This window comes from Coturnix japonica, chromosome 6 (assembly GCF_001577835.2).
Source record: "Coturnix japonica isolate 7356 chromosome 6, Coturnix japonica 2.1, whole genome shotgun sequence".
Taxonomy (NCBI): Eukaryota; Metazoa; Chordata; class Aves; order Galliformes; family Phasianidae; genus Coturnix; species Coturnix japonica.
The window spans coordinates 7,229,825-7,250,077 of NC_029521.1; the positions used below are offsets into that span (position 1 = coordinate 7,229,825).

General features: G+C 41.6%; 1 protein-coding gene across 4 annotated transcripts in view; it reads right to left on the bottom strand.

Moving 5' to 3' along the window:
• Positions 1-443: 443 nt before the first annotated feature.
• JMJD1C (jumonji domain containing 1C) overlaps positions 444-20,253 on the bottom strand; it is a 141,131-nt gene continuing 121,321 nt past the window's right edge. For all 4 annotated transcript variants that reach the window (XM_015866212.2, XM_015866211.2, XM_015866214.2 and 1 more), the window contains 16 exons: positions 19,872-20,073; positions 18,000-18,214; positions 17,253-17,405; positions 14,531-14,620; positions 13,045-13,172; positions 12,669-12,882; positions 11,999-12,213; positions 11,248-11,526; positions 10,670-10,838; positions 10,142-10,232; positions 9,909-10,039; positions 8,953-9,075; positions 7,772-7,911; positions 6,361-6,537; positions 1,749-1,880; positions 444-1,403 (listed from right to left, as the gene is read on the bottom strand). In XM_015866212.2, the coding sequence (XP_015721698.1) occupies positions 1,314-1,403; positions 1,749-1,880; positions 6,361-6,537; positions 7,772-7,911; positions 8,953-9,075; positions 9,909-10,039; positions 10,142-10,232; positions 10,670-10,838; positions 11,248-11,526; positions 11,999-12,213; positions 12,669-12,882; positions 13,045-13,172; positions 14,531-14,620; positions 17,253-17,405; positions 18,000-18,214; positions 19,872-20,073 (2,549 nt within the window). In that variant the 3' untranslated portion in view covers positions 444-1,313. The remainder of the gene's footprint in view (positions 1,404-1,748; positions 1,881-6,360; positions 6,538-7,771; positions 7,912-8,952; positions 9,076-9,908; positions 10,040-10,141; positions 10,233-10,669; positions 10,839-11,247; positions 11,527-11,998; positions 12,214-12,668; positions 12,883-13,044; positions 13,173-14,530; positions 14,621-17,252; positions 17,406-17,999; positions 18,215-19,871; positions 20,074-20,253) is intronic.

A 20,253-nucleotide genomic window follows, 5' to 3' on the forward strand; every position in this document is an offset into this window, starting at 1 on the left:
TCAGACCAACCTGAAGAACCAAAATTGTGCATGTCTAACAAAATTCATCATTAATTAAAAACACACCACACAACAAACTGGTTTGCTCTGTTACTTAGACTGCAAAAAGCCAAGATACTATTATTATAAACAATTTCCTCTATAAATTCCTTTTCCCCTTCACCCCAAATACGTGCAGGATTACCGAAGACAGAACGTAAGCAACGTCTGAGTTGTTTTATTCCAAGAGGCTCTTTGTGGCTCAGCCCCGGGGCTGTGCTGCAGCGCTCCCTTGGCAGTTTTGTTTCTAACCCAGAGAGGGCAGAAGGGCGCCCAGTGGCTGCACGGTTCTGCCTGTTCTGCATTAGAGCCAAAGACACCATGGTGGACACACTGGCAGTTACTGGGAGTGAACAACTCAGGCTGTCACAGCGATGCCACCAACAGAAAGTGAACACGAGACGTCTGATAAAGTCCTTTTAATGGAAAATGTAAAACCCCTTTCAACTTCAATGTACAAAGCATGTGTAACACTTGCACTTTTAACAAATTAAAGCAAGCCAATGTTTAAAAAAATACATCATTGAATGTATATATGTATATATTTACATAGCATATTAAGTTTAATATTTAGCTTTAAAAGTTCACATAAATTTTACCAAAATGAGACAATTTTTAAATAAATTACACCTTTTGAAAACGTTTAATTGTACACTGAATAGCTTCAATAAAATACTGAAGTGTCTGTATTTAATATCTACTTTATATACTTTATATTTTACAAAGTTTACAATTATTTGGCAGTAATTTTCAGATTATGACATGACTGCTGTGCGGACTCAGCAAGATCCCAAATGCAGGCAATAGCTGGTGTTTGTGTCCTACTCTCACAGTAACTGTCTCAATGTAGTGAAAAATATCGGAATTATTTTAGCAAACTGTACAAGTCACATTTACATTTGATCAACAATATAGCATAGAATTTTGTGGGTTTGGTTTTGTTTTTGTTTTTTTTTTCTTCCAAAAATAAATACATCATCTTAAATCTTTAACATTTAACAAACTTCATGTACATTATAATACAGGACAGCAGAACGCTGCTTTGTTGTTTGCAAGTCTAACACAGAGTCACAGTGGCTGTGATATGAAGCTCTACCGTTGCAGTGTCATTAACAACACGATGACTATGTTTTCTTGGCACTGATGGTTTGTGAAGCTGTAATTAGTGTGCATACCATACCATACCATACCATACCATACCATACCGTCCGGCTATTAGAAAAAATAACCTCCTTTTTTTTTTTTGCCGTTAACACAAAAAAAACAGCGAGAGCTCAGTTTTCTTCCATATCTTCCATTTCGCTTTCATGAATCTTCAAAGCTCTCACCATCTCTTTAACTGCATGATACAAGATATTTTTAACCTGCAAGAACATCAGACAGTTTAGTAAGGCCCGCTCCTCAGCGCATCCAACAGGTACCTGCAGCTAGGACTAAGCTGGGTGGATTTCTAAAGAAAAACAGGCAGGCTGAAGAACGCAGTCAGAGGAAAAGGAAACACCTTTCTCCACATTCTCAAACATAATGTGAAATACATAAATAAAAGCAGCAACTCCAGGCAGAGTCATTTACACCCCCTGGCGCTGCTGCTGCTGCTCATTGTTATTCTGTGTGAACAGCAGCAAGGAGGGATCTCCACGGCTGTGCCCCACCTCAATGAGCCCCAGCACGCCCTGCCTTCACCTCCCAGAGCAGGAGTCATTTCCTACCTGCAGTTTATCATCGTAATTGATTTCTTCCTTTGACAGCCTCAGCTCCTGTGTTAGGTGAAACGACTGTACAAGATGTTCTGGAGACACAAAGTCTTCGGTTACTTGAACGCAGCTGTGAAAGTTTTGCACCTATCCAAAATAAAAACAGGATGGCTACTGTTAGCATTTTGGGGTCATTCTATGCTATGACCACGTGCTTCTCAGATTAAAGAGCACCTTCATGCTGTTTATGTAGATAGCAATTTACTCAGACAAGATGGCTTCTGGTGAAAGGTACACCCTGGGACGATACATGTTTGCCTCTGCTCTGGTGCTTCTTCCCACAGCTGGCTCTGGCATTTGCTCTACATACCATCCTGTGCCATTCCCCCCTTTGCTGCTGCCAGCATCACTGCGTGGCCACATCCAGAGCAGCATGCTGAGCCTTGGCCCAGCATCTCAAGTATCCTCACACAGTGAGGGGCTGCACACAAACTGTCAGGCAGAACTCACTGTGCTTGCTGGGAAGGAAGTGAAAGTCAGTATATTTCAAAGGAGAAACTTTAAAAGCTCTGGGGCGTCGGGTGGGCTGCCTCTGCTACTGCAGCACACAGTCCCAGCCCTGCTCCATACTGAGCTTTGGGGATTTTAAGCCCATGTCTAGCAACATCAAGGTGTTTCTGACATACAGCCCCAAGTTTCTGTTGTGATGCCTGACATCCGACAAACCTTTGGGACCAGCACAGCTGAGGACATGGCACTTCATTTTGAGATTATTTTCTTCTTCCAAAATACCCCCTGCTTTGTAAAGCAGCTTGAAGGTAAAATCCTGAAGAGTAACCAAGAGTAATGTAGCTCAGCACCAGTGTGACGTGAGGTGTCTGCAGCCTCATAACAGGCACAGCAGAACTGTTCCCTTCTGTGGATGCCACACGGCCTCATCTTCCCACTTGCAGAAGCCACAAGCGAGGAAAGAGCTGCGGAGGTGCCACCAGGGGCACCCACTGGTGCTCAGGGAAGTTGCTAGAGCTGCAGGAGAAACTGCACTGCACAGTAGGCGGCTGGCTCCAGCCCCCATCCCTTGCAGGCTTCTCACCCATTTCAAGTCCATACCCGCCCTTGTTTTGCTTTTTGCCACATGCAAATCCCACCCAGCTCTTTCGCTTTCTCCCCACTGAGGCAAGATGTTACCAATTCCGTCTCCCTCCATCACAGAACTGACAGTATTTGCTGCCGTCACATCATTCATGTTGCTGTGCCTTACGCCTTCTTCCCAGGCAGTGCCTGTCTTATTTTGGGGGAAGGCAGATTTTACCTTGCCTGCCTGCAAACACAGGAATGGCCCGCCGACAGCCCACAGGCAGTTCTACTTGTATGCACTTAGAATACCGACTGAGAATGACACACACAAGTATGTTTAGCAACGACTCCCCTGAGGTCCACAGGGTGAGGATGACAACACTCCCACGGCTGTGCCAGTTCCTGCCGAGCTCACAGAACAGCTTCACCTCCTGCCCACGGGAAGCAGCAGCGTCCCCTTGGCTACTGCAGAGCACCAGCAGGGCAGGAGGACAGGGCCAGGGCTGCCCTGCTCTCAGCTGGCCCCATCCTGTCCTCATGCAGAGCCCCCAGCTCATGCTTTGCCCCAGGCGCTGTCATCTCCACTTATCAGAACATCTCTGGGATGTCGTACTACCTGCAACAGGTTATTCTACAATGTATAATCCTGCTGTTAAATCAAGATAATGCAGCTATAAAAAACACAACATTATAATAACCTGTTCTACTATGAGCAATTTTTGCATTTAGTCTAAACAACACATTTCCATCACTGAGTCAAGCAGTGCTATCTTTCAGTGTATCACTACAGTATTATGTGAATTTGGATATCACCAAACTAAGACCAGGGAGGGCATCCCTGAGGAGGACTGTGACAAAGGATGACTCAGTACAGAGTCACACAAAGGGTGCGCCTTTATAAAGAACAACTACAAAGCCATTGTTTCAGCTAGGAATGCCTGATGGAGAGCTGAAGGCTGTCACAAGTGCTGGAGAAAGAAAGAGATCCCCCATTGGTACAGCTAAGAAGGAGATACAAACCTACCAAGCAAGACTCAAGGTATATTCAAGGACATATCTGTACAGAGATTAGTCCAACGCTATTGCTTTTTGGTCTCTTGTTAAAGAAAGCAAAAGGAACAGTTTTTGCTACCATAGAATACCAACAACAAATTAAACCAGATGCAAATGCACAGAAGCTGGAAAGAAAAACTACACATACAACAACAACAACAAAAAAAACCCAACCTAAGCAACCTCTGCCATGTTTGAGCACAAAAATTCCAGGGCAGCAGTCAGAAACATGAGACAACAAACCCAACTGGTTCCAGGATGAAAGTATCTGACTACACGCACAGTGATCACAGGCAAATGGGCTCTTTCTCCCTCCACGTCCTGGCCTCATTTCCTCTGTTCCACAACATTACAGATGAGCAAATAAAAATAAAAATGTTAATTTACCACCAAATTTACTATCAACTGTTACCCGCTTTTAGCTACTAACGATTCATTATGTGCATGTAAATCTAAAACACTTAACATGTAAACCTGAAATGCTTAACATGTAAACTTAACCTGGTACATATTCTTGTTCAGACTTATTTTTATGTGTTTAAATGCATTTTGTATGTGTGAAGTGTTGGTACTGATCCCTAAGGTCAGTATTTATACATCTTTATATAGAGCACCATATACGTACATGAAAGAACACGATGCTTTCATTTCCTCCTACGTGGCAGATTCGCAGGAACTTACTGAAGATGAAAAGGTTCTCAGCTTCACCCACTAAGGTTTTAAAAACACCATGTTATTAACTCCTTGGTGCCAGAAGCTAGAGCATTACCACTTCAAAAGCAATCTGGAGTTTGAAGCCAAGGAGATAAAGATAACAGTGGTCTTATTTTTGGCTCTGAAACCTACAGACTGCAGTGAAGCCTGGAACAGTCTTACAACTTCATGTTTTATATTGTGTGCCTTATATAAAGGCTTCGTGCTTTATAAAACGATTTTCTCTGTATGCTTATGATTCTCTGTGGGTTCCCTTTTCAGTCTTGTATCTGGAATGATCTCCCTTGTTTCAAGAGATCAGAGTAAGGTTAATGGAGAAGACAATACAAATCCTGCTGACTCTGAGAATACAAATTGCTACAGCCTAACAAAGCTAAGAATACCAACAAGCCAGACATTCCTTCACCCTTCTGTAAGGGCTTAAAAGCACCAGCCCCTGGAGCATGACATGGGGAAAGGCATCTGCAACCCAACATCTGATAATGTGGGTTCTCTCCCCTTCTTTGGCACAAACAAATCCACACAGATCACCCAGGGTTAACACACTGCCATGTGAAACCCACCCAAAGAGAAAAATGACAGAGGAAAACTAGTTTAGAAAAGGGACTTTTTACTTTCCAAGGCCAACAGGACTGGGGGCTTGACTTTTGTCACTGCTATGACATTTTTTTTTAGTTTTTAAACACAGAAAACTCCACTGCATTGGCATAGTAAGCCACTGCTCCTTCCATGCTCCAAAGAGCTGGTGGCTGGAAGCTGCTCTGCAGATCAAAAACCAAACAGCACTGCCTTCAGAAAGGCCTGACCTCGCTTGAACCCAAGAGCAAAGATAAACCTTTAATAGCAAAGATGGTTTACAACCCCTACTGCAGGACGGGGATGCTCCTCACTCCTTGATTGTCAGCCACCTAACTGTGGTGCTTCACAGATGGGAAGGCAGCAAGAAAGCAGGCTTCCCTTCCTGCTTTAACAGGACAAAATTCACAGGGCAAGAACAACCAAAGAGAATCATCTGGTGAAAAATTTGTTGGTGATAAAAAAGCAAAGTAACAAAATGTATGTGCTGAGAACCAAAGCTTGCTACACAAATCCATCTCGAGAGGTGCTCTATTGGTAATACTTATTACAGAACTGCAAACAGGATCAGCCTAGCTGCTGCCAAAGTGAAACTGCTGCTTCTGATGGTAAGGAAAGCCACTGCAGTCAGCTGCTGCTGACTGATGTGCCTTCCGTGTACAAAGGAACTTACTGTACAGTGGAAAACCAACACCCAAATTCTGCTGCAAAACCACCTTACTAATTACACCCAAGCTTCCTCCGTAATTCCCCTATGGCTGAAGCCAGAAACAAGAAAACACCTGACATCCATGTATTCCTTTGTTTGGGTTCCTTCCCTGCCTCTCCAGGGCTAAGTTAACCTTGGGTTTACCTAGCCCGAGTAAATCTAAGGTAGGTTAGGGACGTTAACCTAACGTTGTCAGAACTAGCATCAGTTTATTTACAAAACCTGCAAATGGAATGCCAGGAGGAAAAGGGGGTTATGAATAATCTCAATGTTTTTTCATTTTGAAAGAACAATCAAGCAGTTCATATATCAAGTGTTGAAATTCCTTGTTAGTAGCATGGAGTTTGATTCTGCAAGTCACTAGTTACCTATACAAGCTGGCAAAGTCTATAGAGCGTTCCTATGCCATAACAGCCACCACTAAGAAAATGAAATCTGAATTATTTTATGATATTTATGTTATTTAATTCTGTGTGTCTTCAAACAAGAGTCTTTTACCTGATGAAGAGCTCCTGCTGGTAGAATAATAGCATCACCGAGAAACTGAATAACCGTACACGTTTTCACACCATATTCCTCAAGAAGTCTTTGGCGAAGTTTCTTGTTCACATACCAACTCTGATCACGTATCGGATCGTGCTCTGGTAAAACTTCTAAGCCTTGCTCTTTTGCTATCTGTAAGCACAGAAAAGATCTCGGTTACTTTTAGAAGAAGCTGAACATTTGCAGGTTACCCACAAAGCAACAGTACCACTCAAAAATAAACAGAAATACTTCCTGACACAGTGGTACTGCAACAACCATTACTTATTAAGTTAATCACAGTGGAACAAGCATCACCTTTAATCAATTGCTAATTAATGAATCATAGTGACTACAGAGAAAAAAAAACAAAAACAAGACATATCCAATCCATCCATCATGACTAGAAGTGCCTCTTCTGTTTTAAGTCTCCTGCTTACAGAGTTTTGCTATGTTCCTTAGTTGCTCTGGTAGGAGAAACTCCAAATAACATCCATTATCCACCTATTCCATTGCATTCACCAGTTTGTTCGCCACAGCCACCCCCAGCTCTCTTTTCCAAACTGAAGGGCCATCGTCTACTTTATGAGCACCACATTTCTGAATAAACAGAAAAGGCTGGATGTATAATTCATACCTTCCTGGAATTAGCTGTGTTTTTGTTCACTAGTGCTCATTTTCTCCCACAGTTCAGCTTGTCAAAGAGCTGAAACCCAGACATACAGTCCAAGAGAATCTTCCTGCTACATTTCTTATGTGTTCCCTGCTTGCCGAAGACACTGGTCTCCAGCCCATTTACAGACCCCTTTAGTTTAGGCAGCTAAAACTCATCAAACTACTGCCACAGTGGAAGAGAGAAGGTGTGTTTTTTTTGTAGATTTTTCAGTGAGCAACTGCTTCAGTGATATTTTGGTATTTCTAGGTCACCCATCAGGACTGCCTTCTAGAACACAAAACATGCTGAAGGCAGGGCTCAGAAAACTGTCTCCAACACGATATCTCTGTGTAACGGCACTGATTGCTGCCAGCAGCCCAGTGGCAGACATTCATCCTACGTTGTAAGACAGAATCTGAGAGGTTCTAAGTTGGCTCTGACTGCACAGTAGCTCATGTTGCAGAATTCTGCCTTCATGCATGTTATTCCCACTGCTTTCCTCTCCTCTAAGAGATGAGGAATGTTGTTCTTTGTCTGAGCTGATGAAGTCTAGTCCTTATGAAGAATGGTAAGCTGCTGGGCTGCAGGGGTTGTTTTGCTTTTACTGGGACCATAACACAACTATTTCAGGAAAGGGTTACTATGAAAACACCAGTAAGTAAATCATAAAAAAAAAGCAGCATATTAGCGAAGAGTTAAAAAATAATCTCCACGTTCTCCTGTAAATCTCACCTTCTGCAGAAACTCTCGGATCTTGTCAGCATCTTTGCCAGCATAAATATGCCATAAAGCACCAGGCAATTCACTTGAATCTTTTAACCGCTTCCTTAAGAGGTCATCCAAATCTTCTTCTTCAAACTTCTTCAGTACTCCTAAGATTTGACACACATTTTTTGAGGAGTGGCAGAACTGAGACAAAACAGCTTTTCCAACTTCTCATGTCAGACCACGCGGACAAAAGTTTGGTAAATACAACAGAAGCACCCAGATGACCCTTCTCTTCCTTTTTGTACTTAGGAAGTTAGCAGACCACACGTGCTGTAACTATCCTTAATGCTACATTTAATCTTTAAACTCTTTTTTACCTCTCTTGAATTGCATATAACGCATCTGCCTACTTAAAACATTCTCCTCCCTGAAGTAAACAAGTGTGGCTTGGACCAGAAAAATAGAAGATAAAAGGCGTTTGTTTTTTTTTCCAGTTATTGGCCGTTTCTTCAATACCACTCAGCAGTACAGCTGGTCAAGAAACAAGACTTCTCCCCATGTGCTAAGCTTTGCTAGTATTTAACTCTGGGCATTCACAAGGCAAATGAAAGACAACAAACATTAGTCTGCACTTCTGTTACTCCCACCCATAACCTACATTTGACTATTACGGAACCAGAGAACAACAGAATAAGAAATGGAAATAAAACTGTTTCAGTGATTGAAGAACTTCCACATAAGCAACAAACCTCATAGAGAGGACTAACGTACAATAATTTAAGCTCCCCAGTGATGAAAAATTACATCACAGCCCAGACTGAATAAGCCAACAGTGCATCCAAAGGGAGCACTGAGGATTTGGCAAATACATCACCCTGACATAAATGTTAGATGTAGCAGTTTCCGAGAATGCCCTTTACTTTGCACTTCCATTAGGCCTGACAGCCCCAGCTCAGGAATGGCACAGCACTTACGGGTAGTAACAGTAGTAACAATAAGACAAGATTGAAGCCCTTCAAATACAATTCCATAATTCATAAATGGCGATGTATTTTAGATAAAATTAATTTGTGGACAATCTTCCCTGAGACAAAGAATCTCTCGCATTAAAGCAAGTACTTCAGGCACTTTAAAAAAGCACTGTCAATTTAAAAAGCAACTCATCATTCGATCTATTTACACCTCTTACAATGAGCTGCCTTTACCTGACTTGGAAAGTACTCCATTTCCTTTCGCTATGCCAACATAAACGAGGATGTTCACTACATCTGAAACTTCTATATGGAGATTTGTAGTTCCTATATCATGATCTTTAGTAGCAGCCACACCTATGTCACAAGATAAAAATTTGAGATAAAATTAAGATCAATACAAAGGAAAGAATATACATACATATATATGTACATACATATATTTAAATGTATGGCTACAAACCAACTTCCTAAGAAACCCCCTCAAAAGAAAAATAAGTGCATTTCAGTTCTAAGAGATAAATATATGTATGTGTATATATGTTTAATTCAAAGTGACAAAAACCATTCAGTCTTACAGCAGCGTTACATATCACTATCACAGTTCAGTTCTTCAGCTCCACACCTTGATTGCTATCTTAAAGGATATATGGATTTTCAATATCACAGTCCTCATAAATCACAACTATTTTCTGGTGCTGTTAAAACGATTTGTAGGACAGAACTGAACAAGTCTGTTTGTGAAAAAAGGAGCAGCTGGTGAAGGTCTGAGGGAAACAATATTTTCTGAACAGATCTTTGCACAGTATACAATGCAGATAACAATTACGAGAAAAGTTCTGCCATTTGTTTATGACTGGAATTATAAACGCTAATACTTCATGAAATATTTCCTCATATGGAATTGCTGAAGATGAGACCTCTGTGTTAATTAACCATTTATATGCTTTAGGAGACTGCAACAGCACGAGGGAAGATCAAAAGAAAGGCAGAAGAACAGAAACTCTGTTTCTGAGGTACGTGTACTGTTAATAAGCAAGTCAGTAAAGGATTTCTTTGACATTCAAAACAGCAACTATCCTCTAATCACGCTCAGATTCTTATCAAGCACAACATCTATATACCACAATATACAACAATCTGTAATTTCAAGGGAAGAGCTAACTGCTGCACTCCTAGGGCACACTCACCATATGCACTGCATAGTCTGGGTCCTAAATCTGGACGGACAAAAAATCCTGGCAGATGAGATGCCAGATTTAATTTCCCTTCTGGACTACAATATTCAGGCAAGGGTAAACTTTTCAGTAAGTCCTCATATCTGAAGAAAGGGAAAAAAAAATAACCATTTGTTTCATTTACATATAGAGATAAAAATCAACAGAGACTGATGTTAGAACACCTAAATATTAAACTGAAATACCTTGCTGGCATCATAGCTTTGAAATCTTCACCAGAAGGCCAATCTTTCAATTTCAGTAGTGCTGTTTCTCCATTTTTTACTTTCTGCCGTTCTGCAAACAATGTAGGAATCACCAAGAATGAGCGCACTGCACGTGTTTCACTTTATGAGTACACTGCATGTGTTTCACTTTATTCAATGAAAACGAGTGCTTGTAACATTAACCAGCCTATACAAGACTTCATGCATAAGACCATAAGGTTATTAAGACATAAGGTTATTAAGTCAGAGATTCAAGAAAAACACAAAAACTCCACCAGGTAAGGACCCAGTTACATTGTTTCCCAACCCAGGAAATTGTGTGATAGAGTATCTCAAATTCAGCAAAGGTACAAAATACAAGTTTTCTTTGTACTCTCTTAAATAGATTAGCTGGAGCTTTCTTTATAAACTAAATTCCTTCAAAGACTCCAAATCAATAAGGCAGATTATTAACTGTTGTTTCTAATGCTCACTGTGTTTAGAGTCTATGTATGGAAAATAACATACTTGAAACGTCTTCAAAACCGTCCCAGAACTCTTTGACGTTGGTGTTTGAAATAATACTGTCTTTGCAATTCAAGATATCAGCTTGCTGGTTTCCAAAATCAAGACTAATGGACTCAGCTTTCCACAGGCTGAAGTTCATTTTCTTATGCATTCCGGACACAAGAACAGGCTGTGTAGAGAAAAAAAGGAGAAAAAAAGTACTTATCCTTTCTGGAGAAAACATATCCTTCAATTAAACTGTAGTACAACCGCTTCTGCAAGATGCGCTGAAGGCTCTGGTTGTACTGAGCTGCCATCAAAACTTCCAGCAGCAGCCATACCCAAGGAATCATACAGATTTTTGAAGGTTTTTAATGCTCTGTAATAGCATTTCTTTCTTCATTACTGGCAGTTTATTTCAGATTGAACTACACAAGGTTCATACCTGGCACCATATCTGACTAACTTTTGCCCGCTGTAATAAAACACGATAACACCACACTCTCAAACACAGAGACAGGCAAACTGCCCTGTAACGTAACTCCTCCACCAGCCTTCAGGCTGAGGTCACCTCACAGACACAACTGCTCAATACTTACCCTCCCTTGTTTCCAGCATTCTTTGAAGAGTTTCCAGTTGTTGCTGTTTTTATGGTCTCTGAGCCACAAAACATGTTTATCACAGATCCAAGAATACTGAATATCACTGTACAACTTGTTGCCATCATCCTGAATACATTTTCTGTCTTCCTTTGGCTCATCTTTTACTTCAGATTTTACATTAATCTTTGGTGCCCTATTGGGTGGAATCTTGTTTTCTACCACTGAAGCAATGATATCATCAAGAATGTTTGGCATAGTCCTGCCACTCTTGCCACTCTATTAGGAAACAAACAGAAGTGTGTTTTAAAAATGTGAAGACAAAATTGTGATCCCTCCCCTCCTGCAGAATGACAACATTTCATTATCCTTTAGAAGCCTACAGTTACCTACTTCCTCTGTAGGAAGCCACACACATTCTCACCTGGAACAAGTTAGAACTACACAGCTAAAAAAAAACTCAAAATGTCACAATCTTCCTTGATTTTGCCAAGCAAATGTTTTATCTAACTTCATAAGCACTTTCTTCATAATATGTACCAGTTATCAGCATCTACATATACACACACATAGCATACATGTAAATATGTGTGCACACATTTATATACGTATAAATGTCAATTTGCTCAGGAAATCTGCACTACATTTTTGATTACTAATTACTATCTGAAGCAATACACCTATCAGACAGCTTGAATTAAATATACCAGAGCAAATGGTGCAAACCCCAAAGGAAAACCCATGCACTTACCGCTGTTCCCGTAGAGTAAACCGGAGCAAAAGCAATACCAGCATCTGTAGAACCCAGACGCAGTTTGCCTGCTGTTGTTGTTAACAGATCTCGTAAGGTTGAGCCCTGCTCATTGTTCTGGGATGCAGTAGGGGAGCTTTTACAGTTTTGGGACTCCAAACTATCCTGGTCTTTCTCCTCCTTTGAAAGTTTTCCAGAAGGACACTCTTTGTTTTCTAAAACAAAAATAAACACTGGGAGGTCACACTGTTGCATACAGACACAGCAATGCTGTTAGACAGCATTTTATCCCATGGTTCATATACTGTAGCATTAGAGCACCAGGAAGCACACCAGAGGATCAATTTGATCCTTCAAAGCACAAACACTGTGACCATAAGAACACCTTCTTCAGCACCTCAGACACACAGCTGAGTATCTATCACAAAGGAGAGATGCTCTGGCTGGAAGTACCGCCCCGTTTCACGTGCATTCTATTAGTGTTTTTTCTGGCAACTGATTTTGATGCCAGTGGAAGAAAGCATAAAGGTTTCTACATTAAAATTATGGGTAAAAACAGTGTCATCTTCTCATTAATCAAGAAACAGAGTGGACTATTCCTAGTGAACAGAATTACTTAGTACTGGTGCCCCAAAATCACACCTGCAGTATGACAATATGGAACCTGTACCTTTCTTTTCCTCTCTGGCTTTCTGCTCCGCAAGATCAGCTAACCAATGCAGTGGTGACTGCGATTCGGGTGGCGTTAGCTTGCTGTCTGTGCTGACATCGCTCCTCGGACTCGCATTGCCGTTTGCCTCAGACTTGGGAGGAGTATTCTGCTGCTCAGACTCAGGCATGCACAGAGAAATTTTATTACTGTGATTAAGGACGTTCTGCAAAACCTGTAAAGGACAAATTTAAGCTTTGCTTTAATGTATATGGAAGACAATGATAGCACTTAAACACTGAATATGTAAATTAAAATCTCACTGACTGCTCAAATGTAAAAATCCACATGTAGCAGCAGACAGACCGCCGTGTACGCACACACATTTTAGACTCACCTGAGACACGCCGTTCATTGCTGGGAGCTTGCCAGCTTGCATGTTTTGCTTGCTGGTACACTGACAGTGCGATTTTATTTCAAACTTGTCCCTAATATTGTGCATAGCATCCAGAAGATCTGTCAAAACTAGAAGACAATTGAGAAGAAAATGATCAGCGTTTCTTCTTGTTGGTCGTTTTGCTGCACACACTGCAGAGTGAAAATGCTACCTGGGAATCTCTTAAAAACTTACATTTGGTGGCTTTTTTTTAACAGCTTAACACTCAAAAGTTCCGTGTAAGGACTGTCCAATCTGCTGTAAAAGTCACACTGAAAGAGGTGAGACCTTTACCTAAATAAGCGCATTCTACTCTCTTGACTATTTAGAACTCCGCTCTGTATTCCCATCACATGGCACAGAGCAGGCCAGTCGGTCACACAGCGTTGCTCAGCAGGTTCATCACTGCTTCACTTAATAAAACTGCCCAACTACAGACTGAAGTGAGCTGTGTCTGGACAAAAGGAATTACTGTGATCCTGTAATTTAAGCCTGTTTGGTTACGGATCTGCACAGAATGAAAAAGCGGAGGGCATGCAGGCGGGCTTCACTGTGCCACCTCCAGATGAGTGGATCATTCACAGTTTAAAATTAAAGCCAGTTTCAGAACAGAACCTGTTCTGGGCAATGTCACAATTTGAAGACATTCTGGAATCCAAACAACCTTTATTTCTACCTGAACTAACATGCAACAAATCATTAAAAAAACCAACTGTGTCTGTATTTCCAGCTTAAGGCAGCTTGGCAGTTTTATTTCACACACTTAAAGGTACATTTGGGTTTTCATCTCCTTGCTCTGTATCACTGCTTCTGAAGATCACAGAGACAGTTGTGCAGCAACCACATCTAACCACACTCCTGCATCAAACTCGTCTGGATATAACCAAAACTCTATTTTAGGATTACTGCCAGTTTTTCATTAATCACGAGCTCCCTCACTGCTTTCTGCCTTATGATGCTCAAGCAGACATCCAGCCAGAACTGCAAATCTTTTCTTTTTTATTCAGGAGAAAGGAGAGACAGAAAACAAACTGCACAGTACTGAGATAAACGAAAACTGAGAAACAAATCTCTGAAGAATTACTGCCACATAATGCTCTTCTGTACTAAAACTTTCTTTTCACATTGAAGTTAAGATTTATTAGCACATTCTGGCCGCTTTATTCTGCTTTGGAAAGGTACCAACCAGTCTCAGCAAACACTCTGAGTGCCCTTAGTGCCCGTCCCCCAATCCCTCTCAGACACCTGTCAGCCCACACCTCCTCCTGTCACCACCACATTCAGCAGCCCAGAATTGCTTGCCTTCCTGCAAAGATTTGACACAGTTGGCAGGTTTCTAAGTGGAAAACGAGAAGTTTCAAGAAACTACTCTGGTCTCTCTTCACAGAAGGATCTGAGAAAAAAAAAAAACAAACCCACCATCCTTATTGTTTACAGGTGGCCTTACCAGAGCCTGGGATAATCTGTGTTGGCATCAGGTGCTTGTGATCATGAGGCTGGCCCTTCACACACTTCATCCAGGCGTACAGTTCCTTATCTGTAAAGCAATCCCAATTGTTTTACTTTACTTGAATGATACACAGAGATTATGTATTCTGTTTGTTTTCAGCTAGAAACACAATTCTACACATACTGTAAAAGCCTTTTGCACTGGTTTTCTGTGTGACAGATATTTGCATTCAACATCTTAAAATAAAGGAAAGAATAAGCAGTTTTAATAGTACTGAAATCTGAAGTAGCAACGTTGTTAACACAGACCTTCATCAGCAACCTCAGTGCTTCAAAGTACATCTACTTTATATTCAGGGAGCAGCCAACTATAAGGCAGCAACTCTGAGAGGGCCAACCAGGCCATAAGGATCAACTTACAGGTGAGTGAATTCAGATTTGGGCTAACACACTGCCACATCAAAGCTACTGGTGGCACAAAGGAGAGGGAAGTTGCATCACAGGTTTCTGTCAGATTAAAGCAACCATGAAACCACATCCTATATGTGCTGGTTGAAAATCATCTGGGGCAGCAGGGAGGGATGAGCTGGTGAGAGGAAAAAAAAAACTCTGTCCCAGCCAGAAAAAAAGGTGTAAAGACAAGAGAGAAAGAATGAGAGTGAGAAATGTCCGGCCAAGCAGCCAGTCACCAATCTGCTATGGGATTTTGGGCCACAAGGGGAACACAGTTTCTCTCTCAACTGCCAGCCTTACATCCCAACCCACTGGACCGCTACTTTTCAGAGACCCTTCAGAACTTCTCAACAGTTTGCTCTGCTTTTTATAGTTAGCAACACAAGCTGGATACACCAGAAGATGCATTTAGCACACTTAAAGCATTATTTTTGCACTGCAATGTACAGAGCCTACCAGATGCTCCTTGCACACAAACATTCAACCCGTGAGCTATTTTGTCATTTCTGCAACTTGTAACACATTGCAATATAAAACTGAACATGAACATAAATCAAAACCACATCCGCGTGTACCCAGCTAATGTCTTTTACCACTGAAATGCCATAACGTGGCACTCCACTGGATGGTGCCAGGAACCATATGAAGGTGAAAACAGCCACACAATCATTCATGTTCTAAAGTAATAAGAAAAGTCATTGATAAATCCCTAAATATTGAACGCTTGAACCTCTAACATTCCTGCTGAAGCAGTGGGAAACCAGCGTATTCTCCATTACATTTAGCAACTGTAAAAACAACTACCAGTTCCAGGAAAAATGGTGTAATATAAAGTGGTATTATACAGAGAAGGGTGGGTGGTTCTCAACTTTGTAAGGCTGCCAAAGTAAAGATCTGCACGAACCCTGCTGTATCATGAGAAGTAAAGCTGCAGAGAGGGAAGACATACTTCTGCTTCTGCGTGTAACGCTGTGATGAACAGCAAAGAGAAACGCTTCCCTGCTGAAAGACTGAAGCCTGCTTCTGTACCCTGTTTTTTTAAACTTTGAAGATGTTTTACTAACATTTTCCTGGCTGGATAACACACGCTATAAAAAGCCTCTGATTGCATGTTCCCACTAGGGTAAATAATATTCGGAGTATATCCCAAGCCACACCAGACAAATGCACACACATGTGCACACTCAGCCTTAAGCCAGTTAAGAGCTGCTGGAGCAGCCTCCCATACTTAAAGCATTAACGACTGTTCTCAGTGTTGGAAAACACCAGCGCTCGTTCCCCAGAAACTTCGATGAGAATCTCAGAGAATATCTTATAACCGCAGCGTTGGAGGCTCCTCGCTGACAGCCAAGGACAAAGTGGATGAGAATCTCTCAATTTACTGAAGATTTGCCATCTAATACTTGCACATTATTTTACTAACATTTCACATATGTGACATTATGTTGCTATGACAAACACGGAAATGCTTTTCAAAACAGCATTATACTTCAATCTTTTCCTGGCACAGTGTCTCACCACAGGACCATGCCAGGGCACAATGCCTGCCACCCAGGGAAGGCAGCCCTTTCAAACAACCAGCCTGAGCAGCCACATCACGGCAGAGAGCTGATGGCCAGACCCATCTTCCAAGCCCTTCCTCAGATGCAACCAGGCTGGGTCGCTCAGGAATCGGTCTGTCCTGTTATACCTCACTATGCACTAAGGTGGACGTTTCCATCAAAGCACAAGAATGAGATTGAACTGAGTATGTGTACAGGCTGCTGAATTTTAAAACCTCCATTAATACTCATTTTAAATACCCGGTGAACTTTTTTTTTTTTCCTGTGTTACCTGTGTTTCAGTAACAAGAAAGTAGGCTAAGTCAGTATGACAATGCATGTATTCCTGAAGAGAAAACTTCAGAAAGCACTGACACCAAACCCTAGCAGCAGGGAGCTGTCACAGAACAGGGAGGTAGAGAGTCAGTCTTGCAGCAGGAGAACAAGATGCACCCTTGAGGGGCAGGCAAAAGCAATCCAAGGCAATGCTCACAAGACAAAGGAAAATTGGATAAAGACCTACAGCAGCCCTTCAGCAGTTGCCTTCTGAACAATTCTATGTTTACTTACCAAAAAAGAAAAAGAGTGGCAAAATTAATAGACACCAAAACACTGAAGTACTAACTTAATGCTTTACAGAAAGTCAGTTACTCTTAATGGATCAGCAGCTTCGTAACACATGAGAACAAACAGCATACACAATACTCCGGTTCACAAAGAACTGACCTCTGGAACTTTTTCTTTCCTTCGCCTTGTAACAATCCAGGCAGACCACAAATCCACATTTTTGGCAGACCCAGTGAATGTTAAATAATGTGGCTTCACATGCATCACACATCTCACGGACTCCCCTCACTGCTCTCTTCCATGCAATTTTGGCTGAAATACAAAATAAGCAGAATAAAAGGACGGAAATTTAAATGCAAAGCACAGAATGAACGGACTCGATAAATGAAGCATTTGTGATTTTCCCCTCAGATACAACTAGGCGTGGAGAAGGAAAGTGATCCTTCATAAACAGGCCACCAACATTTATTCCCTGAGCTGCATCACATGGCATCCCCATCAATGCTTGTGTCAATACACTGCAGAGAGATTAAAGCATTCAAAACTACAGACTGAAATAATACAGAAGGAATATTCCCACTCAACATATGTGTGTTACAAGTACGATGAAGGCCTTCTTTAAAACATACTCCCAAGAAACGAAAGCTGGGTTTTCACATTGCTGCCTGCAGGACACATTTAATCTCAAGACAGCTGAGCTGACAAGGTGGATGCTGAAGGGAGCTGCCTGCCCTGGGCACCAGGGGGGAACTCCCTGCAGCCCCACAGCCCGCTGAAGAAGGCTCCTGGCCCTTCCCCACATACCCCCATACAAAGCAAGTGCTCAGACGGAGGCAGCAGGTCAGAGCAAGTACAAATGTTTCAATAAAACTACAGAACACAGAGAAGAATCTGCGAGCTCCTTACCGTCTTTTTTCACCCAGGACATGGCTGTCTTCTCGGATGTTACCAGCTGACAAAACTTGTCCCCGATGATATCTAAAATATATTTACAAGTTTCCAGGTCCAGTTCATCATCTTCATAGTTTTCATGCGTCCATAAGCTCAGTGCCTCATCATCATACTGATCAGGAGAGGAGAACCCATCTATCCTAACCACTCCATTTTTACTAAAAGATAACCTACAAATGAAAACAAAGTTTCACTGTTTGTGTCATTACATTCTGTGGCTTACTTTACTTGTTACTTTACCTTGCTGCTTATGTCTTAAAACAAGTAAATGTTTTCTAACCGTTTTACCATCCTGTCACATTTCCCACTTTAAAAAATGGTTTTAAAACAAACAGCAGGGAGATACGAAACCTTTTAGGCAGACCACATACTGGATTCAGTTTACTATTCATTCTCTCTCTCTAGCATTTATTACTGCTTGAAAATGGCAGACGGAAAACTTGTCTTTTCTGTTTGGCTAAAGTTTGGGTCCACCTTCTCCTCGCCTTTAATTTTCTCAGCATCCATGACAGCCATCACTCAGTGACTCTATTTTACAGCTCCTATTTTACAGCTCTTCCAGGCCTACTGCTCTCAGCCTCAGAAACAGGAGTTGGAACACTACATTGAAGTCTATCTAGGCAGAATAAATCACCAATATGAGATGACATTTTAGTATCAGCTAACAGCCCACCATTAAAATAGCTGAAGGTTTTCCTGTGATGTGATCCCATTTGACACCACCCAACCAGCCATGCCTATATTTAGCCTATTTTAAGCATAATCCACCAAACTTATATGATTATTATAATACTTAAGGAATAGCACAGCAATGCCAGTAAAACAGTCCCACATTCACAAATACAAAAACCATGATATTCAGATGTGCACAGAAGAAAAGATGAGTTTTCAGTTACAATAATCATTACCAACAGCAGAGGAAGCCTCATTTACAATTCAATTCCTACTATCTAAACAATGAAGATAATTAAAAAGCTGTAAAATATACCACATTAAATTCAAAACAGTTGTACTTTAAATTCAAACATGACAGTGTTTGAAAATGTTGGCAAAGTCTTATTCCTGATGTTGTCTCTTTCACTCAGGAGGAGCAGCTCACAATCGATCCCTGCCACACCAGGAAGCAAATATTCTTATGCCAATATATTCTGAGTCCAACCTTAAAGCAAATCCTTTTAGTACTACTGACTTTCCTAACCCAAGCTTTGTTCCAAAAAAACTGAACTCCATCCAGGGAACAGCAACGTCCGTTCCAACACACGTTGGATCTGTATCACCCACAGAGCCCACATCTGAATTAATGCTGTTCAGATCCATGCTGACAGTTGTGCTGCTGTGCCATGCATGCTATGCTCCGTTCCTCCTGATCTGCGAGCCTCCCTGGTTTGCCAGAACTGGGAGAAGGGAGAGCACAACTCCTCAGTCCTCAGAAAACTCCCATCAAAACATAAGCATGGTTCCCACCACCTACAGGCACAAGAGCAATTATGAATGAGCACTACTCTGCGGTTGTACAACTTGTCCAGAGCGATCGAAGGCTGCCTTTTGAAAATGCCACTTCAAATGTCAGACACCTGTGTGATGCTGATGCGTCCTATCCTCTGCCTGCCTAAGGTAAACCAGGCAGCCGTTCTCATGACTGCTATAAAAGCTTCTAATAGAAGCGAAGTCAATCCAGAAAAGAAGCAAAAAATACGCATGTAAATACCACGTCTTTCATCAGGCAAGGTGAGCCAGAAGAATCAGATGCTTTCAAGCACACAAACCTTTGGTCATTATCAATTTTAAAGTTAATAACACCAGAGATCAGGAAACAGCTGCACTTACCGTCGAAAGTAATAAAACCTACAGAACACCGGTGAGTGAGTTGGTTCTTCGCCCTTCTTACTTCTTATTAACCTACATTCTCTGCATTTTTGCAAATTTGGTCCAATTTCGGAGCACGAATCATCCTGCAAGAAGGACTCTCCTGTTTGCTTCAGCTTCTTCACTTTGCGCCAATCTTTTAACACTGAGCGAGGTATTCCAGCTGCAAAAGTGAGAGGGGTTTCAGATGAGGCACCAGCAGCCCTCGTACTCAAGGCACACTCAGATCAGTCAGCATTCTGTGCTACTACGAGTGCACCTCTGAGACCCCAAACATACTTCACCATCACGGTCACCATTTTCTCTCCTGTCAGCACCAAAGTCTAAAACCTTAAACACGCTA